The 23441-nt window shown below is 34.7% G+C and overlaps 1 protein-coding gene across 5 annotated transcripts in view; it reads right to left on the bottom strand.

The window, feature by feature from the left end:
- LOC123546042 (protein regulator of cytokinesis 1-like) overlaps positions 1-14453 on the bottom strand; it is a 39916-nt gene extending 25463 nt beyond the window's left edge. For all 5 annotated transcript variants that reach the window (XM_053551022.1, XM_053551020.1, XM_053551019.1 and 2 more), the window contains exons 1-2: positions 14369-14453; positions 1609-1729 (exon numbers count right to left, since the gene is read on the bottom strand). In XM_053551022.1, the coding sequence (XP_053406997.1) occupies positions 1609-1729; positions 14369-14379 (132 nt within the window). In that variant the 5' untranslated portion in view covers positions 14380-14453. The remainder of the gene's footprint in view (positions 1-1608; positions 1730-14368) is intronic.
- Positions 14454-23441: the final 8988 nt, after the last annotated feature.

Genomic DNA, 23441 nt, shown 5'->3' with positions numbered 1-23441 from the left:
CATTTTTTTTTTTTTTTTTGGAAGCAAGAACTTGATTTCCGAGTAACTTTTATCTTAATAGCATAGAATAGTTCAGATTACCGGTATTCTGAACAATGAAAATTTTCCAAACTATTTGCAATGTTCATTTGTGAAGCTTACATCTTAGTGATTTCTGAGCTGCACCTTGCATGCAGTGTAAATATATATTTTTTTCATTTTGAATTAATCCTGGAGCTTTCTAACTTGGATAATTGAAAAGCCTTATTTGAACTTCGTTGCATTACATTTTGTAATACATGAAATAATTACCAGGATAATGCCTCAACAGCGCCCAAATGAGAAGAATTAATAGCTCTCACTGTTATTTGAATACTCTTAAGCAAAACAACATTCTATCATGTTTTATAAAGGCTTTAATGCTCATTATGTTAACTCATTAAGGCCTCACCAAATTAAAAAGTTGTTCATCAGATTTGCCGCTCGTATATTTTCAGAACATTTTTGGCTAATTGCGCTCGCCCCATTGGAAAAAATCAATCCAAAATTTTTTGGTGCTCTACTTTTTACGGACGTAAAAGTGTATAAATGCTAATATAATTCCAGTCCTAGATTGTTATCAGATGGATTTTAATCAAAATAAATACATACTACGCACACATCGTCTATAATAAATCATAACACTTATATTTAGTTGCATTAAAGTTGTTTCCCCTTGATGCAGTTACGCCATTTTCTTCAAATGTTTAGCAAATTACATGCTACAAAAATTGATTTATTTCATTGAAAAGTGGATGAAGAAAAGCATACTAATTTATTTGATAACATCAATCTACATTATTTTGGTAAGGGTAAATACTTATTGATGCATGTCACTTATCTTTTTTCTGTTTTTTTTCTGTCCAAATGATCAGCATTTGCATACGAAAGTTGGTGGGTAAGGAATTTACATTATCACAGCAGTTTCGCCACAAGAGTACACAGCATGTATGCAGCAGGAGTACACAGCATGTACGCCGCAGGACTCGGGCCAGGAGTATACAGCTTGTACGCCGCAGGAGTACACAGCATGTACGCCACAGGGGTAGTACACCGCAGGCTCATTTGCATGTGAAAAGTGTATGTGCCGCGTACATGCTGCGTACTATTTCCCGCATACTAATTTCCTCCAGCGTACATCCTGTGTACTATGTAGTCCACAGCATGTACGCAGCAAGTAGTACGCGGCAGAGCTCATTTGCATGTCAAAAGTGTACTACAAACGTACTATCGGTGTATGTGCGGTGTATATCCTGCGTACTATTTAAAGCCCTTGATTTCAGTACACATCATGTACGCATCATATACGCAGTATGTACACAGCAAGAGTACGCAGCAGGCCTTTTTCTTCTGTAAGGGCTAGTATTCCACTGTAGATGGAGGCACTTGCTTTCACTACCTTACGATCATGTTTATTCATACATGTACTATATGTTGAAGATGTTATTTTTCATTTTTAATATCATTTATACATTTCCATCATTTCATGAAATCTTAAGAAAACTGAAATATCTTGACCTCAGTGTTTCCACAGAGGATTTAATCACACTATGACAGTATTTAGCAGCAGCTACAATGTACACCATATACCTGTAAATGCCTGAGAACTGTTGAGCTTCTTTCTTCCTTTGCTGCCCTTCCTATTCCAATTCGGTCCCAAATCTTGTTCAGCCTGTCCATAGCCTTTTCCAAGGACATCAGTAACTGTTTGCTGAAAGACAAAAAAATACACACCTGTATGAAGGGAAGCCTTTTTTCATCAGTTTCGGAATGCCACCAATACCGACAGAACTGGGAAAATGTCCTGAGAAATCATCTACATTGGGGAATTGAAACGCAACATGATACATTTAAAGATAGAATAATATATATCTATAGATTTTGTGAGATTTTTAAACACTAACTGTCTACTACACCAGAAAAGATGGTTGCGAAGCTGTTTCAATGAAAATTCTGCTAACAGGGATTTTTAAGGCTGATTTTGGGGCCGAATATGGGCCCCATCCCAATTGCAAAAATGTGCTTATTTTCCCAATTCATAGGTTTAAATTTCCCAAAATTTTACTGACTGTTGAGTGTCTGCGAGTTTCTCACTGAAGAAATACCAGAAAATTTAGTAGACACTTTCAAAAGACAAAAAAATACAAAACAAAACACTTGCAATACGACACCCAACAATAACAATGCTGAAATAAATGTTGCATGATGGTAAAACTTATTTTTAGCTCGACTATTCGAAGAATAGGGGAGCTATCCTACCCGCCCTGGCGTCGGCGTTAGCGTCACACAAAAGACTTGCAATACGACACCCAACAATAACAATGCTGAAATAAATGTTGCATGATGGTAAAACTTATTTTTAGCTCGACTATTCGAAGAATAGGGGAGCTATCCTACTCGCCCTGGCGTCGGCGTCACACAAATGTTAAAGTTTGCGTACCACCCCAAACATTTTCAACGTCCATTGAGATATTGCTTTCATATTTTGCATACTTGTTTACCATCATGACCCTAGTCTGTAAAAAGGAGGAGGCAACTCTATCAAGCATTTTGACTGAATTATGGCCCCTTTTCAACTTAGAATAAATGTTAAAGTTTGCGTACCATCCCAAATATTTTCAAAGTCCATTGAGATATTGCTTTCATTTTTTGCATACTTGTTTACCATCATGACCCCAGTCTGTAAAAAGGAGGAGGCAACTCTATCAAGCATTTTGACTGAATTATGGCCCCTTTTCGACTTAGAATAAATGTTAAAGTTTGCGTACCACCCCAAATATTTGCAAAGTCCATTGAAATATTGCTTTCATATTTTGCATACTTGTTTACTATCATGACCCCAGTCTGTAAAAAGGAGGAGGCAACTCTATCAAGCATTTTGACTGAATTATGGCCCCTTTTCGTCTTAGAATATGCTTATTGTAATGTTAAAGTTTTACTCATTGCTTATATTATACTATCAAGCACTGAGAATAGTCGAGCGCGCTGTCCACTGACAGCTCTTGTTTGGATTTCCAAATTTTCAGGTTTTACGCACCATTTTTCCCAACTGAATGGGCCCCGGGCCCCAGTTTTGAAATGGTAAAAAAATCCCTGGTTAATGGAGAAAAGGGTTGGGTGTGAAAGTCATTGCACTCCTAATGATTTTTATATAGAGGCACTGTAATTGTTGTTATTGCTGTGATGTCAGCTAAATGTTTTGATGATAGATGAAAATGTCTGAAAACTTCAGAAAATATCTGATCAGTCTCGTTAGTGTATCAAATTCGAAGACCGTTGAGTGTGGTAGGTGTACAGTCTACTCGGGTATCCTGAATCAGTTTAAAATGTGTATCACTTTCAACACTTTACAACTGACGATAATAAATACTACAGTAAAAGTTAGAAAAAATATTTTTGTAAACTTTAACACACTGGTTATTCGGGTACCTACTCGAGTGAGCGATACCGCCCTCGTGTGATTTATATACATGTAGGTTGTATAGGGTATATAAAAACAATACCAACGTATGACACATATTTAAGCATGTTGAACATTTTAAAGACATAATCGTCCGAGGAAATGCATTAATTCGCGCTGGTGAAAATATCAGTCCTCAATAATATTGATATGACTACAAAATTTGAAGAAATGTAACGAAATTCATGTAATTTGACGTTTTGAGACGTATTTTTCTTTGTTCGAAGTTGAGATAACTGAATTTGGCACTCTCCTTGGTAAAACTATGCATACTCAACTACAAAACGAATGGATCGTGTACCTGCAAGTTATTTTTGTTGATAAAATTTAAATTATATGCATCCTGTCGCTGTTTTTGATGGTACCTCTGACGATGGATGAAAATAAACGATGATACCTACCCGTTTGCACATGGGTACCGTCCTCGTTATGTCAGTGAACATTTATAAAACTCCCCGCAACGATTACTTCCTCAATACGGTACACTTAAATGAACGCAATTAAAGGTAATCGCTTTGAGGATCTGGAAATAAGAACTGGAATTGTGAAACCCGACCTTTAGTAGATCTATCTGATTAGAATGTTAACTTTAAAAATGTAAAGAAGTGAGTTAGCAGTATTTCACCAATATCAAATCTTCCCTCACACCCACCCTCTATTCTACACATTCTATCATCTTGCCTACTTGGAGTTTTTCTTTTTCTCCTTCAGTCTCATTATGAAAGCGACCAAACTTGTCGCATCGTGCATAAGTGCTTATGTTAAGACTGACCTTCTATTTCTTCCTGAAAGGGAAATCGGACCCTCTCTCTGGGCATGTATTCGTATAGGGAGAGGCAGCGGCTTCATAAATCTGCCTTTTATTGTATCTTGTAATTATAGGTGCACCCTCCATTAAGTTCGTGCTAATTATGCGACTTATTTACAAGTGCATACAATATACACTACTGTATAAGTGTCTTACAGGTGACTAACTGAAGAAAAAGAAGCAGATAGGGAAGTCTGGTTATCAGATCCAATCTCTTTTTAATGTTTGTTCACAAATTCCTCACAGCGGTTGTAAACGTTAAATGTACGTCAAGGGAGGAAATCTGTGAGATTCAAGATTTCAAGATTTTAGTTATAACTGGACCCATACGGGCATTAGTATTATAATAACAACAAATTTAACAAAACAACACTTAAAGGGCATACATAAAATAAAACAGTAGTTTAACGGTCATAATAGATCTGATACAAATATTTTGTAAGCTAAAAGATAAAAGATGGTGTACATTTAGAATTAACCAGGTTTGAAAACAGTGTTTTAACTGGCCAGCAGATAACTGCTAGTGACAAAAATCTATTCCTCCCAAAAAATTTGAATTATTTTCTGTACAAACAATGCTAACTTTAAAAAGAAGAGTACTATCATTACTATGAAATAAACGTTGAAATGACATTACATTTGACTGTTGAAAGTCATTTGGTAAGATGTATTATCACACAGATAACAAGTCCTGTTATTGAGCTCAATATTAAAATATATTCCTCTTTCAACTTGTAACAAATTGTTCCTAGTAAAGTAAAGTAACAAAAATAACTTGAAAACATTTCTGAAATATCATCATTTAGCAGGTCCTTTACATTGTTTGATAATTCCACTAGTCCTGAAAAAAATTAGGCATACGTGAGACTAAATCATTCAAGAAAACAGAAAATAAGATTGGTGATAAATTTTCACCTTGTCGTACACCAGTTGAGCTATAATGAAGAAATTTGATAGACCATGGCTACTCTTTACACAAGATTTGGCTTTATCATATATTGCATATTTAGCCTCAAAGACTTTGTCATCAATGTTATGCTGCAGCAATTCATTCCATAAACACGTACGATCGACAGAATCAAACGCTTTCTTGTAATCTACAAAGGCACAATACAAAGGCACAATATAAGAGCAGATTGGTTTGTTTATACTTTAACTTACTCCCCTGAGATTCATAATCACCATTTGCAATACAGAATTAGCAACAGACGATAAGACAGGTAAGATGATATTTTGTTAAAGTTTAAGTATCAGACGAGCTGTAATAACTTTGAAATGATGTACAAAAAGTTACCCAGAGCAAGCATAGGGTGGACCCAGTTCACCAAAATTTCTCGTCGTTTTCTTTTTTCCCCCCCATCCTTTCAGCTCTGATTTTTAACATTTTGATGATAAGCAAATTTCTCGATGCTCCGACAAACCTGCAAACCTACTAAACTTCATGTCCTCTTTACCTATCTTAAATTATAATAGAACATCCCTTTTTCCAACACCTATTTTTCATGAAAGTTCTATCATAACTTAAAGTACCGATGAAAATAAAGAGGGAGTGTAATAGTTCCTAATAAAATGCCTGTCAGTTGTGGTCTGCTACCCTAAAATATGCTCATGTCCGCACAATAAACCCCTACTTTCGGTTTCGATCCGCAAAACTTGCAGTTTGGAGTGTAGGCCTATAAACATAAACCACCTCATTTCATGCAAGCATGATGTATTCTTGCAGTAAAATGTGTGATTAAAGCACTTGTGCCATACGAATTTTCGAAAAACAAAACATGGAGAAATAAGGATCTGTTTACTACCGGCTTCTTTCGACTACTTTTCGACCGAATCACTGGCTTTATTCCTCAAAACGAAGCTTAGAAACATGGGTCAATCGCAATAAAATATTTGACAAAAATCATAGAATTTCTGAACAAATTTAATTTTGTTTTTGCTATGAACATTTTATACCCCGTAACAACTTAAATAACAAGACAAAATGTACGGAAGCAATATTCAATTGAAAATACACATAAGAATGTGTCTATGTAGATGGATCTTGATACTAAGTTGATGGCGAATTTGAAGCGATGTGAGAAGTTTTTCTCTGAATAGGCTGCTTCCAGTAGCTGAAGGGCATAAAAGACCAAAGTTTTATCTTTCTGTTGGCTGGTCATTGCATGTTATCGCTAAATTAGAAAATGGGTCTGCCTCAATGTAATGATCATTTCAATAACGAGGACGGTATCCGCTCGATTGACAGAAACAACGAGGATGGTACCATGGTACATCGTCAGCAGTGATTCATTTTGAAATCTGAAGATACGAGTCCATGGGACTCACATATTTTGAAACAATGAGTCCCAGCCAGTGAGTAATGAGTCATGCAAGTTGAAAAAGGAACTAAATACGCTTAATATATAATTATTATAACGTAACTAATTTTATTATTTCCTGTCTTTGTTTAAGTCTATTAATTTAAAGTAAATAAATTCACTGAAAATGTCAGTGATTCTGTTTTCTAATCTTTGTAAACCTTGTGAATCTGATGTGATTAAACTGCAAATTAAAGGTTTTTTTTTTCACTCTTGCAATGATTGCACAAACCAAGAAAACCCCTAAAATATAAGAATACAATTAATTAAAAATGTTAATTCCATATCAGCAGAAAATAAATAAAGCTCCCAGTGCTAATGCACCCAAAGTCAGTCACTTTAAATAACAAGTATGTGAATTAAATGCATGTCAATAGCAGTGACATCACTATGACATCACTCGAATACTGTCTTCTTTGATCTGCTGGTGTCGGCTCACATCAAAAGAAACAGTTGTCAAACATGTTTAACCCAATTTCTAAATTTGATGCGAGTGTCAAAAATTTGGGTAAATTTCAGTTGTTATTTTAATCTCAGAACGTGTCAGTGATTAAAATTATGTTTCTAAAGTCTTGGTTTTGAAAAATATGAGTAAAAATAAGTGGATTTAAGGAAATTATTCGAGCCAGTCAAGGTAAGATACTTTTTAAAGGTCAAAAAAGCATGTGTAAGCTAATGTACGGGTAATATAAATCTCTACTGCTTTGTTTATCAACAGTCAGTTTACAAAACAAGTGTCACCTTCGCACTTCTCGGTAATCTGAAGTAGGCGGAGCTTAAATTATGCAATCGTATATTCCAGTCGAGTGTCAACAGGCTGACAGCGGATAACTGGTGGAGTGTGGATAAAAAAAAATCGGGCGACTTGAATTTTGCTTTGATGTTAGATTAGAGCGAAGTGGGGAGCTACAAAGCGACTATTTCGCTCAAGTTTCTCCCTAGCTCAAGCCCTATGCTTTACAAATCGAACAGTGATAAAGTAAATTTTGTTTGCGTCCCGCGGCTGCACACATTTTAAATTAACGCGTCCCCCATGAAAAATACGCGTCTTTGACGCAGGACGCACGGCAAAATGAATCACTGCGTCAGAGGTATCTTTTTTTCTACACACTGTCTTCGAAAAAATCGATCTAATTTTACTGTGATTCCATTTTTTGTGAAATGAAAGTAACGGCTAACACATAGAATTACTGCTTTTCATTTTCCTAACAAAAATATCCTCATATAATCCGAAATAATACCATCAATCGTGAGAATATATACCATCGCCTTAAAATATCTTCATTTTCGCAGCAAAAAACGTATTTTTTTTCACAGTTATTCAGATTATATTAGACAGATATTTGACATGGATATAGTTAAGGTATGATCTTACACATTCAATACTAAAACTTTTCAAATCTTCAGTTAATTACGGTATAATAACCTGTTAAAGGTGTGAATTTCCTGTTCACCAACATGTACATAAATCACACGAGGGCGGTATCGCTCACACGAGTAGGTACCCGAATAACCAGTGTGTTTAAGAATGTGTGCACATTGAAGGAACATAGGTTATAACACTTACATATATTTTGAAGCGACAAACACAATTTAATATGATAATTTCGTATACGGACTCGAAGTGCTTAGTTTTGCTGAAAAGTACAGCTCTAGCTGCTTTATTCAAGAAACGCTTCCTTTATTGTTCAGTGGTGTACAAATTAAACAGTCAGGGGTGTAACTGTTTTAAGTTATGTAACCTATTTCAGTTACTTTTTCAAGCATTTTGTAACCTGTATTAGTTATAAAATATAGATAACCCAGGTAAGTTATTCAAAAAAAGCCTTTTTGCTGTTCTCACAAAGTGACCTTTAAAGTGTAATTAGTAGCAAACTGTGGTTAATCAAATTCTCTTTTAGTCTGATCATGACCTGATGAGCATAATGGGATGTTGAGTTTTATAGCTTTAAAACCATTTGCGTAAGACTTTATCAGCCTTGGCTGCGTAATTGTTTTTTACTGCATAGCTGGAAAGATAAAACTTCAAGGATTCAGGAAATGATTGCATTAGTCACATTCAAAATGAGGAATTGACACAGGAGGGCTTTGTATGGTTAAATCATGGTGAATGTCAATGTAACTAAGTTTTCCTTCTGCAGTCATCAAAATGCAAACTTAGTTTGGTCATTTGGGGAATTTTTGGATGATAATTGGGAAAAAAGATTGCATTTTTCAATTGGGAAAAGGTCCTTTAAGGGGTACTTTATAAAGAAGGAAAAAAATCCCTGTCACCATACATTTTTTCTGTTTATATTTTATAAGCAATCACTAAGGAGGCATTTCTTTTCAGTATGCAAAGCCAGCCAAAATAGTTTTAGCACCATCTTTAAATACATTTAAGTCAAGATTGGATGATTTTATGGGAGACACTAAATATACGGTACATCCCTGAACTAGGGGCTGGATATGCAACCAGTAGGGGGGCACAAGAACCCCAAAAGTCTAACGACTCGCGTCTCCAAAAGGAGGTACATCAGGTACAATATATATATGTTTAAGGCCAAAATAAAAAATATGTGTGGTTCAGGGAAACCGACCGACCCTAATTTTACCTGCCAAGCCTAACAATTTTTTTTCCGATTTTTTTTGGTACAAATTATTTTAGTACGAAACATTTAGGATACCAAAGTCATAAGAATCGACCGATGTCTTTACTCCCGCATCCATTCTCGCATACCAGAGGTCTACCATGGTTCCCCGGATGAAATTGGGATTTTGACGAACCTTTGATGGATGAGAATGGCCCGCATCTCGATTTATAAATACGAAGCCGTACTACTTGGCCATACTTTTCCCAATGAAAAGTCGCTGCCATCTTGAAAACATACATCAGTATGAAAAGAACCGATAATTCAGCGATAAAGTTATAAAAACTTATCGAGTTTTCAATGAATCAATTATAAATGCAAGGCCCTAGTTATCTTTTCATAAATAATTTGTCAAAATGTTTTTATAAGGCCGAAATGTGAGTCGAAAGTGCCAGGCTGGAAGCGTCACTATATGCCGAAATTTCGAGTGGAAATTTACATAAAATACGTTCAACTTGCATATGATTTTATTTAAATCAACAGTTTGTTTGTCGTCAAAGCCATTGCACGACATCACAGGTTAATGTATATATCTGCCATGGAGTTAATAAAGTTGTTGTGTAAATCAGAGCTCCAGATAAGCTTTTGGTGCAATTGGGTATTTACCCATCACTTTTTGTCTGAATTGGGTATTGGAAATTTGAATTGGGTAAAAATAATATCATTACCCAGCCTTTTCAGAAGTAATTGGGTATTTGCTAAAACCAATTGGGTATTTTACCAATCTCGCACTAACAATTGAGTATTTTTTTGCTTACAGTATACATGGTATATATCATTAAACAGGATTGACTAAGTATTTTAATGGCGCCCTTCAATGTTTAATACAAAAATGTATTTAAAATTGTAATGAATGTTTCATACTGTTGTTTTCTTTTTCACTTTTAATGCAGTCTGAGATCAGTTCATCCACAATATCCCGAACGATGTGGTCACCGCAATATGCATTCTCCCAAAAGATGTCATCCAGTATTGGTGACACTACATCGTCACAAACAGATAACTGTCATTGTTGAACAGCAAAATATCCCACTAATTTGTTTGTTTGTGCTGCAACAATGTTTTTTCCTGCAACCTCTTTACATTTTATCGGCGTAAAATTGTTTACAAAGCGACCAAATAACATCGATCAGCCGACTGAATGGTCCTGTTATTTTTCAGGGACTGCGTTTGTGGCGAAGTTGAGCGAAAACTTCGCTTTAAAATATTTCACTTCGCCCTTCCCGCCCAGAAAAGCGAAGTTCAAGTCGCCTTAAAATTGGATGAAAGGAAAACATAATCGGCAATAAAGTGCGCCGATATTATACATCTCGGTTATGTAAAGTCTGTAAACACAATACGCAATACACAGGATGTCACCGGGAGGCACGCGCGGCGAAACGTGTCCATGACAACAAAAGATGATCACTCGATTTCAGATTGACGCCGCATGATAAGCTGCTAATTGTTTGCATTTAATGTGATTGCAGTAAACGATAATTAAAGAATGAAAGAGTAATAATTAAAGCTGACCGACATCGGAGATCAGAGAGCCCGAAAACTTCGTAAAACGGCGATAATTAACTTCCGAATTACAAACCTAATTACGTGTCAGTCGGCGCGTGGAGTGATGGACATCTGTCAGTAGCTAATTAACTTACGACGCTCCGCCTACTGGCATACTTAGTTTGTGGCAGCGAACAATTGAAATTCACCGAGATTTTGATTCACAATGCAGAACTTCGAACTCGAGACGCATTTCGCGGATCGAGCTGACGCACGGGACACTTTTTTTGTGCGGGTCAACTACGAGTTTTTCATGATTTTCGCGGGTCAAAACACGGAACCTCGGGTCAACCGAACGCCCTCAGAACTTGTCTTATCCAGTTATTCTTGTTTTCAGATAAAAATCGTTTCGAAATTTTTATTGCCATCACAGTGTAGACTACCCGTTACTCCCGACGTTTTTTTTTTCAGTTGGGATCTGCTTACTATTCATTTTAATCTGCATTTCTCTTTCATTAAAAACATATTTAAGTTAAATATATGGCCCTTGACAAACTATTAAATTTGTTGTTTTACAAAAACAGCAGACAACTCTTTTAATTAATTCTGAAATGTGTTAAAGGGAGGTAATACATTTAACCAATTTTTAGATTTTTTTATGTCAAAATATGTAGTTTTAAAAAATATTGCCCCTGATTTTTAAGTATTTTATCTTCTGATCAATACAAATAACATTTCATTGTAAGATAGAGAGTTTTTTAAACTCTGTAATTTGTCAAATTGAAGGAACATAAAAAAAATTTAAACTCAGAATGCTCACATACCTGAAAAAGCTGCTCTAGGAAGGAAAAAATTTAATCCAAGAAATATTAAGTACTGATTATATGAGGAAAGATTTGTTGTGTCAAGTTGTTAAATATTTTGCAGTAAAACAGTACAAATATGTACTGTATTGTTGAAACATTGCACCATTTTTATTTAAGTCATAGCAAGATAATACTAAAATGGAACTGAATAAACATTATTATTGTTATTTAATGCATGTAAGCAATGTTCTGTCTCACGTTTGCCGAACTTCTCCCAAAATTTCAAAACTTCTCCCTGTTTCCCAAGGAGGGAGAAGTCACTTCTCCCTAAATTTCCAGGCTAAGGTAGTCCCTGATTTTTCCGATAAATTGCAACCTGTTCTGCAGTAACGTATAACCAGTCAGTCAAATCTAGCGTTTTGTACAAATTTGGTATTAGGAATTTTAATTGCGTTTCAGTACGCACACTGTATGAATTCAATTGGGTTTTCTGCAATTTTATTTGCGTAAATACGCAAATACGCAGCTTATCTGGAGCTCTGGTAAATGCCTGATCCGGTTATACGGTAAGGAACATATATGGGATAAAGTTCAATATTACGAACGCATAACCATATATTTTCAATTTTGTCATCAGGCTTCCAGAAAGTTGGGAAAAATGGCTGGACTAGTAATGCAGAACCAAAAAAGCCTTAGTAAGCTACCATTTTACAGGGCTTTTCATCCTTATATAACAGAGGCCTATATAAGGCCACTTTCCAATCCAAAAATATACTATTTTTTCCCAACTGTGGCAGAGATATTTCCCAAAATGCAAGGTAAGATTTCCCAAAATTATGCCAACAGATGGTTAGGACTTTGTTTACATTTTAGTATTTCCAGAGGAAGCGTTTGTCTGGTATCGATTTTTTGTCGCACTATAACCTAACAACGCACAGAACCACATGTAACTCATTACAAGTCTAATCGGTTATGTTCCATGGCCTGGATTTTAATCTGTGTATTTCAGGGGAGATAAATTTAATCTGTCTTTCTTTGTTTACTTCCAGTTGATTATTTTTCCCAAAATGGACAATTATCGCAAATAAATTTCCCAGTCTGAAAGGCCAAGGCCTCTTCCCAATTTCCTGATGAAAAGCCCTGTTTTAACATGCTGTTTTACAAGCTAGGCACGAATCTTCGCCATTTATCATTTATATCAAGATAGAACCTCTTCATTTCGTACTCATTTTTGCTTTCTGTACGTTCGGCAGGCGTTTTCGCATTAATTTCTGGATTCGGCACAGGTATTTTTTTAATGACGCCATTTTGTCAGAGATGTTGCGGTTCTCGGAGTACAATAAATGCCGGTCAGTCGGACTGCATCCGGGTTTAAAAACGGCGACCCACACCAAAATTTTGCGGTCACGTCTGTTGGACCGACGACTTTCCGGAAGTCTGGTCATAGCATGATTGTCATTTACAACACAAATTTATAACATTTATCATCACAAAACTCATACTGTAAAGCAAAGAAGTATAAAATACACACAGTCTTCGGCTTAATTTTTTTCAGCACTTGCCCTTTTGGGCAAGTAACTTAAGAAAACCACTTGCCCGAAAACATTTTTACTTGCCCGAAATCAGTTTGTTTATATGGTGCATTTTTAAAGAAAAAAAAATCAAGTTTGTAGTGTTCATTTATTCCCTAAACAGGAATCACTTTTGGCAGATACCTTTATGAGATTAATTCCCATTTGCATTGAATCAATGAGATTTTAACAAAATGAATGGAATTTTTTCTTTTTATAATGAGATTTTACATCGGCGGACAGCCTTGATTACGCTGAAAAGCAAACATCTGTTTATTTGTAAGAACAATTTATCTTTGTAAATAAACTTTAATTGTAAAACAGTTCCTTTCAGAGACACTTTTAACATATAACTCAAAATTTTAGTGTCTGAATAGGCTGACGAAAGTTGTAGCCGAGTGCAGGGTCCACATGCATTTTTCCTTTCAGTAAGGAATTAACTTTGAGCTTTTACTTCAAAGCTGCTCTGTCCAAGTGGAAGTTCAGTTATATTTTAATCTTTCTGGATCTGATACACTTCCATTAGGCCAGAATACCTTTGAAGTCAAACTCAATGACCCTACCCTCCCCCTGAATTACAAACATTTCGTTTGGAATTTCTGGCATTCAGCGTTTTTTTTCATGAAGGAAGTCATTTTAGGGACTTCACCAGGGATTTCTTCACCTTGTTGTTATTCTAATCGCTTGCGTCAGTGGTCGAGTTACTTTCCTGCTTTTGGGAAATTATTATGCTCAAGTTTGTATTTTTATTATCTCCGAGGCAAAACGTGACGTCACACAATAGCTTCGACGACAAACGAAATGTTAAAACTGTTGATTTTGTGTTAGTCAATACAATGACAGTGACTAGTAAGCATAGTTTTGGGTATATTTTTGTTGCCTTTAGATAACGACACCACCAAGTCACACTTCTGTTTTGTGAAATTTTCCTTGTTTTCGTGTGGTGGGTGGGGTGTGAATGCGTTGCATTCCTAACTAGTGTGTTTTTTATATATAGAGGGGTGTCTTTTTTTATAAAGACTTGTGTTGGCTTAATTATTGATAGAATTTCAGGTTCCTGTGAATAAACATGTTAAAGTTTCAAAATTTTATAAAAAAAAAAATATCGTTAGGACAGAACTTAGAAGCGGAACTTTAGAAATTTCAAGTAGAACAAATTCCGCCTTTAATGTGTTATATTTTTCGTTATACATTTATACAGCTTCATTTACAACTGACAAATATTGAGTTTACCTGGACTCCATGGCTGGATCAAGTGTATTTTTCTATATTTATTTTGTCCTTTTTCCTAGTTCTAAATTCGGATTCAAAATTCCCGCAGTAATACGCTTTTTGATTGGGCGATACGATTTCCCGTCATGCTAATAACGATGAAATACGAAAGAGACGAAACAAAATTTATTTCACGGAAATGATATGAATTTAACGAAATGGACAAAAGGAGGCCAAAATGGACCGTTGTCGTTAATTTAATTAAATAAGTAATGTTTTCTAACATCCTGGCATAATCAGGATCTGTGCACATTGAAATTATGAATTATGTCGGCCAATAGCTATAATGTTGTCTATATATGTAACACCGACTTTAAATAAAATTTGTATCTGTACTTGTATCTGTATCTGTATCATGAATACTCTTTAATTGTTCTACCTGAACCACAACATCGTTTTTTTCGTAAATGGCAGCTTTATTCTGCAAGATCTAGACATAAACTATATCACTCAAAAGGTCCCCGAGGGTGGTAGAAAGATGCTTTTGAAGTTTTTGAATATTTTGAATAATGTAAACTTTGTGGCAAAAATGTATTTTTCCTATGGAAAAAGTCATGACATGTGAATTGACAATTGACAAAAAATTGTAAAATACTTCCCCACTCCCCTGCCCTGCATCGAAATATTTTCTGATGACAAATCTAAAAACAAATCAAGCATATTTTGAAGGTTTAAAAAGGTCCTATATAACCAACCTTGGAATACTCTGGAATGATTATGTAATATCAGTGGTATCGTTTTATATCTAGAAAGAAAAAGAGCTTGTTAGGGAAATGGTGGATCAAATAGTAGAACAAGAGTAAAGGTCTAGTTCCATTACAATATAAGTGTCACCATCCTAAAGTCCTTATCTGCTGCTTATCAGCGATCATGAAATGGTAGTTGATTGGAGAGCAAGTAGCACAGCAGGGGTTTCCACTAGATCACGAAGAGGTGCGCAAATGATTTAATAGAAATTAATTACCACTACCACTTGCTATTGCTGCTTATGATAATGATAATAGTAATAATAATGACAGTAATAATAACAGTAACAAATCACAATTATAGTGTAAACTTATTAACTTGGTTTTATTGACAGGCAATGTCTGTCAATATCATGACACTGAAATGGGTCATAGTAATGAAAGTGATCTTACCTTTATATTTGTATAAAATAATTGAAAAAAAGGAAAACGATTTTATCATAAACATATAATCACTGTTATTGGAAAATAACCCCACACATTTTCAAAACTTGCAGGACAGTGTAAATAAAATGTGTCACTGTCAGGTGAATCCCTTACAAAAACAAAAACCTAAGTTGGTAAAGAACAAAATGCTCATTAAGTTTAAATATGTTAAATATAAAGCAATCCTGAAGACGCATTAACAGACGTATAGACTAGAATGTGCCTTTTCAGAAAACAACGCAACAAGAAAAACACCATTATAACCGCTAAACAAAACAGGCCAAAATAAGATATTGAAACAGCTCACGCTACCGCGCTACCGGTAGTATTTAAGAACGTCCTTTCACGGGTTCCATCAAACACGACGGAAGAGGATAGAAAAGCGTCCATCTGTAAAAGAGTTGGACTCCACACATCGATTTGTGTCAAAACAGTCGGATCGTAACCATTTTCAATACAAAAAAAAATGTAACTACAAAATACGAATGGAAAGTGCCATGACTCAAATTCAAGGAAATTAGTAAACAACATCCCCATAAAATCAGGATTTGATGTACCTTCTTTAGTAGTACGGGGACCAATAACGTCTACCATGCACCCTCGCCCCACCCCTAGACTTTTTTCATTGGTACCAAATTGTTCGGCAGGACCAATTCTTTCAAAATAAAAAATGTTCCCATGAAAAACTCTTTTGAATTATATATGATTTCACTGTTTCCGTGGCAACCGTTCATTTTTGAAAAGGACAACCATATAGATGATAATCAGTCATATCTTGGTCAGTTTTGGTGATAAAACAATAAAAATGGTGTCAAAATGGAGCTAAGAAATTGGCCTTAAAACAGCAGCATTCTTATGTGAATTAACTAATTAACATATTCATGAATATTAATGAGAATGTCACAAGATGACAATTTAAAAAAAAAACACACAACATTTTCTAAGTTTCAAATCAATTTAAATGTATGAATAAGTTTTGATCTGTTCTGAAAGTCTCTCAGTGATTTTTATCATATTATCTTGTTACTCTTATGTTATTTTATGTATTTTTTTTTACTGGGTGTGCTTAGCTAATTTGCATAAAATGAACCAGTGTCACAAACAATGAATAAAATTCTGAGACCACTAAAACTGAATAAAATGATATAATTAATTGTTATCGATGAAATAACAATTTTTATGTGATCTATAATGTTCGCAGACACTTAATCGAAGGAGGAATAATAATGTAACATACATTACAGATGTTACGTAACCATTTCAACAACCTTGTTGTATTGCATCAATTACTTAGAAAATATTCAAGAAACACAATTAACATTACTTATTTTGTAATATAATAATACAATATTATGCTTCTTTACTTGTCAGACAGTGTGATTTATTTCCGTAACATACATTAAAAAACGTTACCACTACCATTGTGTGTTTTTTAATATATATATATATATATATATATATATATATATATATATATATATATATATATATATATATATATATATATATATATATATATATATATATATATATATATATTTAAGAAGAAATTGAAGCCAAAATTGTCACATACTGATTTATCTAAACTGTTAGGGGTAAGTTTTAAAATAGTTTTCTTCTGTTATTCCAGAAATTGCCTAAATATATATTGTACCATCCATGTAATTATAATTTTAGATGGAATTTCAATAAAACACACAATAATATCAATCTGTGCATTCATTATAATCATACAGCTGATATATACAGTCTTCCTGTGAGTACAAATCAACTTTTATGAAAAATAGTCTTTGAATTTTAGAAATACTAGTAGTAGCATTATAAGAACATATACAAAACCAACCCTAGCTCAATAGGAAGAATCATAGTGTCTTGAGTCAGATATCTGGATGAGGTCTTTGTTCTCCATGACGATTCATTAAATACATCGTGTCTGAAGTCAATAGACTTACACCTGTATAATACGGAGAACTTAGCACTTACCTGTAGAAAACTGAGTATTTCCGGTTCAGAATCCAGGGACACTAGTTAGGTTAACTGCTAAACATTACATGACTGGTTTTCTGTTGCAAAGCGGTGCTTAACCAAAACTAACAAACAAAAGAAAATATGCAGGTATTTAAAGTAAAAACTTTAGATTTAAAACTTTTACCAGGTTGACAAAACTGTTATCTTTTAGTGATACCAACTTTTAATTAAACAAGTATTGCATATTTTGTAATGACAAGACAGTGCAAATAAAAACAAACTTTATTTAAACTTTTATTTAAACAAAGTATTGCATATTTCGTAATGACAAGTGTAGTTAAAGACAGACTATCAGCTCTGAAGTATAACAGGAAATTTAACATATCTAAAATCAATGAGATAAATAAGATAGTGTATCATTCGTGTGCGTGAAAAACAGATATGATTAAAATTCAGTTTATTCTGTAACTTGCGGTAATAGATGTAAGCCACTTATACATTAAAAAAAAAGAAGAGAAAAACTTGTCTGTATTATGAAAATGTGCAACTTTTGTTACAATTTAGTGTTTTACAGGAAGAGTATTCTCTGATATAAAAACTATAAAAAAGTATTTTAAGTTAGTTTTGGAACTCATAAAATTATTTGTATCAGTTATGTGATATCATATGTACAGTAGTAAAAAAGTAAGAAAATTTGCTGGTAGATTTAATTTGTCATGACTTTTAATTCATAGTGTGCTACTATTCTTTGTTCTCTTATTTGAACAACTGTTTCTAATTACCATTCCTTTACCCTATCTATACATTAAAAACAAACATGATGACGTACCTTAATAATCACTGAAATTGACAGAGTAAATACCGAAGTAGATATGTGTAAATATAGGCAATGCCCTCAATGTAACAAAACTACATCAATAAAGATTTTTGTGCGTCGGAACAGATACTAACCATAAAACGAAGTCAGAAATGATTATAGTTCAGTGTTGTACTGGAAATACATCAAGTCGCGGTCGGTCAAGCTTAATGAATTTCTTCTGTCAATAATACAGTAATCACAGCAGCAAAAGCCATTCTGACGATTATTCCTCTGCCACCGCACCAATACTTATTATGGGATTCATTGCATACAAATGCTTATTTGTGGCGTGAGTTGTACGAACAAAGCTTTAATAAAAATAACTGTTATATTAGTGTCATTTCTAGACAAGACGGTAGTGTAATTTCAGCCCAAATGGAAGTGGAACAGAGTTGTACAGAATTCTACACTGTGGAACAGAGTTGTACAGAATTCTACACTGTGGAACAGAGTTGTACAGAATTCTACACTGTGGAACAGAATTGTACAGAATTCTACACTGTGGAACAGAGTTGTACAGAATTCTACACTGTGTAACAGAGTTGTACAGAATTCGATTTGTATAAAATTCTACACTGTGGAACAGAGTTGTACATAATTCTGCACTAAGTAACATAATTGTACATAGTTCTACACTGCGGAGTTAAACTGTACAGAGTTGTACACTGTAAAAGAAAATTGTAAAGTGAAACAGAATGGTATAGAATTCCGCACAGTCAAGCGGCACAAACAAAGTTTTCTCTGCACAAAATGCCTGTTTTGAAGATGGATTGATTAGATTTCTTTGTTCCGTGTTGCAGGACATCTTGAAATTACCAGTAAGCATAAATTGTGCTTGTTAATTACCAGTATGTTTACCGTTCTAAAACCCATTATTTTTAGTTGTTAAATGTTAAAATTTTATTCAATTCTGAAACAGGTATCTAATACAAGTGACTGTCAATTAAAAAACAAACAAACAAACAATAATAATAATAATAAAACGATTTAGGTAACTTACTATATACTTTTAATAGAGGCTGATGACGAGCATTTTTCAGATGTTAGTTAATCGAATTAAGTTCTGACGTTTGCCGCGTCCATGTGAGAACTCACAACCTCTTGTTTGACGGTTCCACGGTATCACAGCTGATTCAGAAGTACCTGGACAGGCCATTTATTTGTGTAGCATAGAACACTTTTAAGAACATCAGACTGAATTATATTACCATAGAACATGGTTCTAATTACAAAGCTGCCACTACGTGCATGAGTTAAAACGTGGTTCAGTTTGGAAAATTATAGTTATAATACCATTAAAATCATATTCCACGGTTACATTTTCATTATCGTCACCCGCCTGTTTAGCGCCATAAGTACAACATGAACATTCCAACCAGAAATTCTGGTGCGAGAAATAAGTTCTTTATAAAGATTGAATGATCACATCACAACTAGGTCATCGTCTTCCGTCTATGGTTCAGGTGGGATATTGTTAATATTACTAGCCAAGAATAAGTTTATAATTTCCTGATTCCAGGAACAACGGTTATGTTCATTGATCTCTATACGTTATTGAAATACATTTAATACGTTTGAAAAATTGCATTAAATATAACACTTTCAACAACAAGTGGCCCAAATGGGCCTATGTCGCTCACCTGAATAAGACCTTTACTATCTGACCTTGCTTCTGACTAAGCTTTGTGAACATCCTTTAAGAAGTTCATTGAAAGTTATTTAAAAGTTTTTTCTATGGCCCAAAAATGCGTTATCATTAAAACAAACTTTAAGATAATATTTCCCCACATTTTTTTCTATTTTTGGCTCTGGTGACCCCTAAGTGGGACAAAGCAGAACAATTCGAACAAATTTGGGAGAGTCCCTTACAAAGACACTACTGACAAAGATTCATGAAAACCGTTAAGCAGTTCATGAGAGTTTTTATTTTTATTTTTAGCTATAGTGGGCCCCAAAAGAGGCCAGCTGCTCCCATTTGAACAAGTTTTTGCGTGGACCTTACAATATGCATTGATTTGTCATTTGTTTTATCGCTATATTGCCATGTCATGTACACTTGTGCCAAATAAAACTTACTTACTTACTTACTGAAAACCAAATTTGATGAAGATCCAGCCAGTGTTTCATAAAAAACTGAACATTATTTAATTTTTTTTCCCATTTAAACTGTAGTGACCCATAAAAGGGTCAAACTGAGTAAGACTTAAAAAATGTGAGAAGGCCTTACAGTGATGCTACAAACCAAGTTTGGTGCTTCACACCATGTTCGATGAAGATCCATCAAATGTTACATGAGAAGAAATCAGTTACATATGGGAAAATTAGACCCATCGTGAAAATCACCACAAAAGCCGATAATACGTTTGGCCAGGTAAATCGGCTGTCGGGACTGTTCGCTAGTTTTCGGCCTACTCCGTATTTCAGGCCGATGTCTAACCCTTCTTCGCCAATGTACCGTTACATTAATACTTTTGATCATATGGATTTAGGGATATTGTTAAGTCTAATTTACAGTGATTGCAAAGATAGATTAGAAAATAGAAACCTAAATGGCTGTTGATGGTTTAATCAGAATACCATTTATAACGGTATTCTCAACAACACATTATTATAAAACCAAACAATGACAATGATCGAAATTCAAGTTTTATGCCCCCGGCATCTACTGATGCGGGAGGCATATAGTGATTGTCCTGTCCGTCCGTTCGTCCGTTCGTTCGTCTGTCCGTCCGTCCGTCCATCCGTACGAGGTTAACCAAATGGTTTCGTCAAGCATCAATACCCCTTACTAGAATGACTTGATACTAATGCAGATGTAACCTGTGACCATCCCTCATCTTCAGACATCACCTGACCTCAGTTTGACCTTGACCTTGAACTTGACCTCGTTTTGGACTTAGGTTGCTTTGTATCGACAAGGATGCCACCGGGGGCATCAGGCGTTTATTGAACACAGCTCCTTGTTAAAAATCTAAATAGATTATTCTCGGTATTATATTTCAAGCATGCTCGAATTTTCAAAGCAGTCGAATTTAAAACTGGTATTGACTGTGAATCTATCTTTTAAACAGCCAGCTTCCGGGAAAACCCAGTACTGGTGTCATATGAGAAGTCATGGTCGTGACCCCTTTCACGGATGCTCGAACCCACGACCTCTGGGTTGAGCGGCCGACACATTATTCACTGGACGACCGCACCCCTCAAAATATTTGAATTTCGGTCATCCTGCTGGATCTAATTTCAATTCTGCCTCGAAATTCGACGAATTCTTTTTATTTTAATTTCGATATCCGAGTCTGTGCGAAATTCAATGTAAGCGAAATTCAACATCATCCTTTCAAAATTTGAATTTTGATTTTCTACTTCTAACTTGCCCAAAATATGCCGCCTAAAATTTCAACGTTTCTTTTTAAAATTTTGAACTTCGATCCTCAAGCTGTTTAAAATTGACTATTGGCTGTAAAAAAATCATATTATGGAGCGTCCACTAATTTATAAATCCGTACATGTGTGCTGTTTAGCGGGTGAGAAGATATCAGTCTTTACCGTTAAGGAGCTTAAATTCCGTAAGAATTGACGGAAACATACGAGAATGTTCGAGTCTTTCCGATAAGGAAAAAAAAAACCTATACTCATCTGCAAAATGCTTAAAAAAGACCATTTTCTTCTTCACCTAGAAAACTGAAATTAGTATGAAACAATAGCTAAATGAATATAGATTACTAAGTCGTTTGCAAAGGTCTTTAAGCACACATAAGAATCTATTTATTCTTTGTTAAACAGAAGAAATTTCAGCAAATTATCCATATGTTACTAAATTTCTAATTGTAGATAGACAGACATAAAGTATACGCAAAAAGACCATTTTCTTTTAAATTCATTTTTAAAATAAAATATTCATAAGAAAGACAATGCATTGAATATTCTCACATCGTTTGCAAAGCTAAAATATCTATAATACTTTTTCCATGAATTTAAATAAAGTAAACGGCTCCTTCTTTGCGCTATATAAAATATTTTCACTCGTGTGAAAAATCGATGGGTCTAATTTTCCCATATGAAGGTACATTGTTTAGTATTTCTATTTTTTAGCATCAGCAGCCCATAAAAGGTGCCATGTACCCCTAAATGAACAAAGTTGGTCGAAGACCTTATAATGATGCTACAAATCAAGTTTTATGAAGTTCCATCAAGCGGTTCATGAGAAAAAGTCATTTAATGTAGTTCTAGTTTTAGCTCTAGCGGCCCCTACCGGGCGAAGTTGTTACATGGATTTTATTAAAACCCTGACAAATGGATTAGCTGGTGATCTAGAGTGTGCTAACAAACCTCACAGCTTTCTTCGATGAATACAATTTAGAAAAATAACTTTCAGCAGAATAGCAAAGGTTGTGGTTGTATCCTGCAACGTGATTTCCATTCTCACATACCAAGTTTCTTCCGTGTTTCATCTTGGGAATATGGTGAACCTCTTACGGATAATGATGGATGCACTAAGAAAAAGCTATTCAATAAAATTAGCCGCGCATATTTATATCAGAGAGAAGAAAACCTTCATATATTAGAATGAAGAAAATGTAGGAAATATAACATAATATTTAACAGAATCAGCAATGATTCTTTATGGTCAGGTGATGCAGTCGGAAGGGAACTGTCTAGGATTGGCTGAAAAAATGTCGGGGAAAGAGTCAAGCATTTGCGGATTGGTATAAACATTTTGTAAAATTACATGCAACAGTCAAAAATAAAGACAACAAAGTTCAGGGAAACACCTCCGCGACAACAATACTGGCATATACTTTTTAGTTATACCTCCGTGTTAATAACACTGATTTCTACGTTAGTTTGATCACTTTATTCTGTGTTCAGATGTCACGGATATAGTAAAATATGTTCAAGGAGAGGACGTATGCCAAAAGTTTAGATGAGGGTCTAGAGTTTCTTTGAAAAAGAACATACTAGTATTCGTCTTTGCTACCACGCACTTGCTAGACAAGAAATAAGGACGTCTCGTTATTATAGACAACATCAATAT

The sequence above is a fragment of the Mercenaria mercenaria genome, chromosome 9 (assembly GCF_021730395.1).
Source record: "Mercenaria mercenaria strain notata chromosome 9, MADL_Memer_1, whole genome shotgun sequence".
Lineage (NCBI taxonomy): Eukaryota > Metazoa > Mollusca > Bivalvia > Venerida > Veneridae > Mercenaria > Mercenaria mercenaria.
The sequence above is the reverse complement of the archived record's forward strand: the minus strand, read 5'-3'. Positions and strand labels throughout refer to the sequence as shown.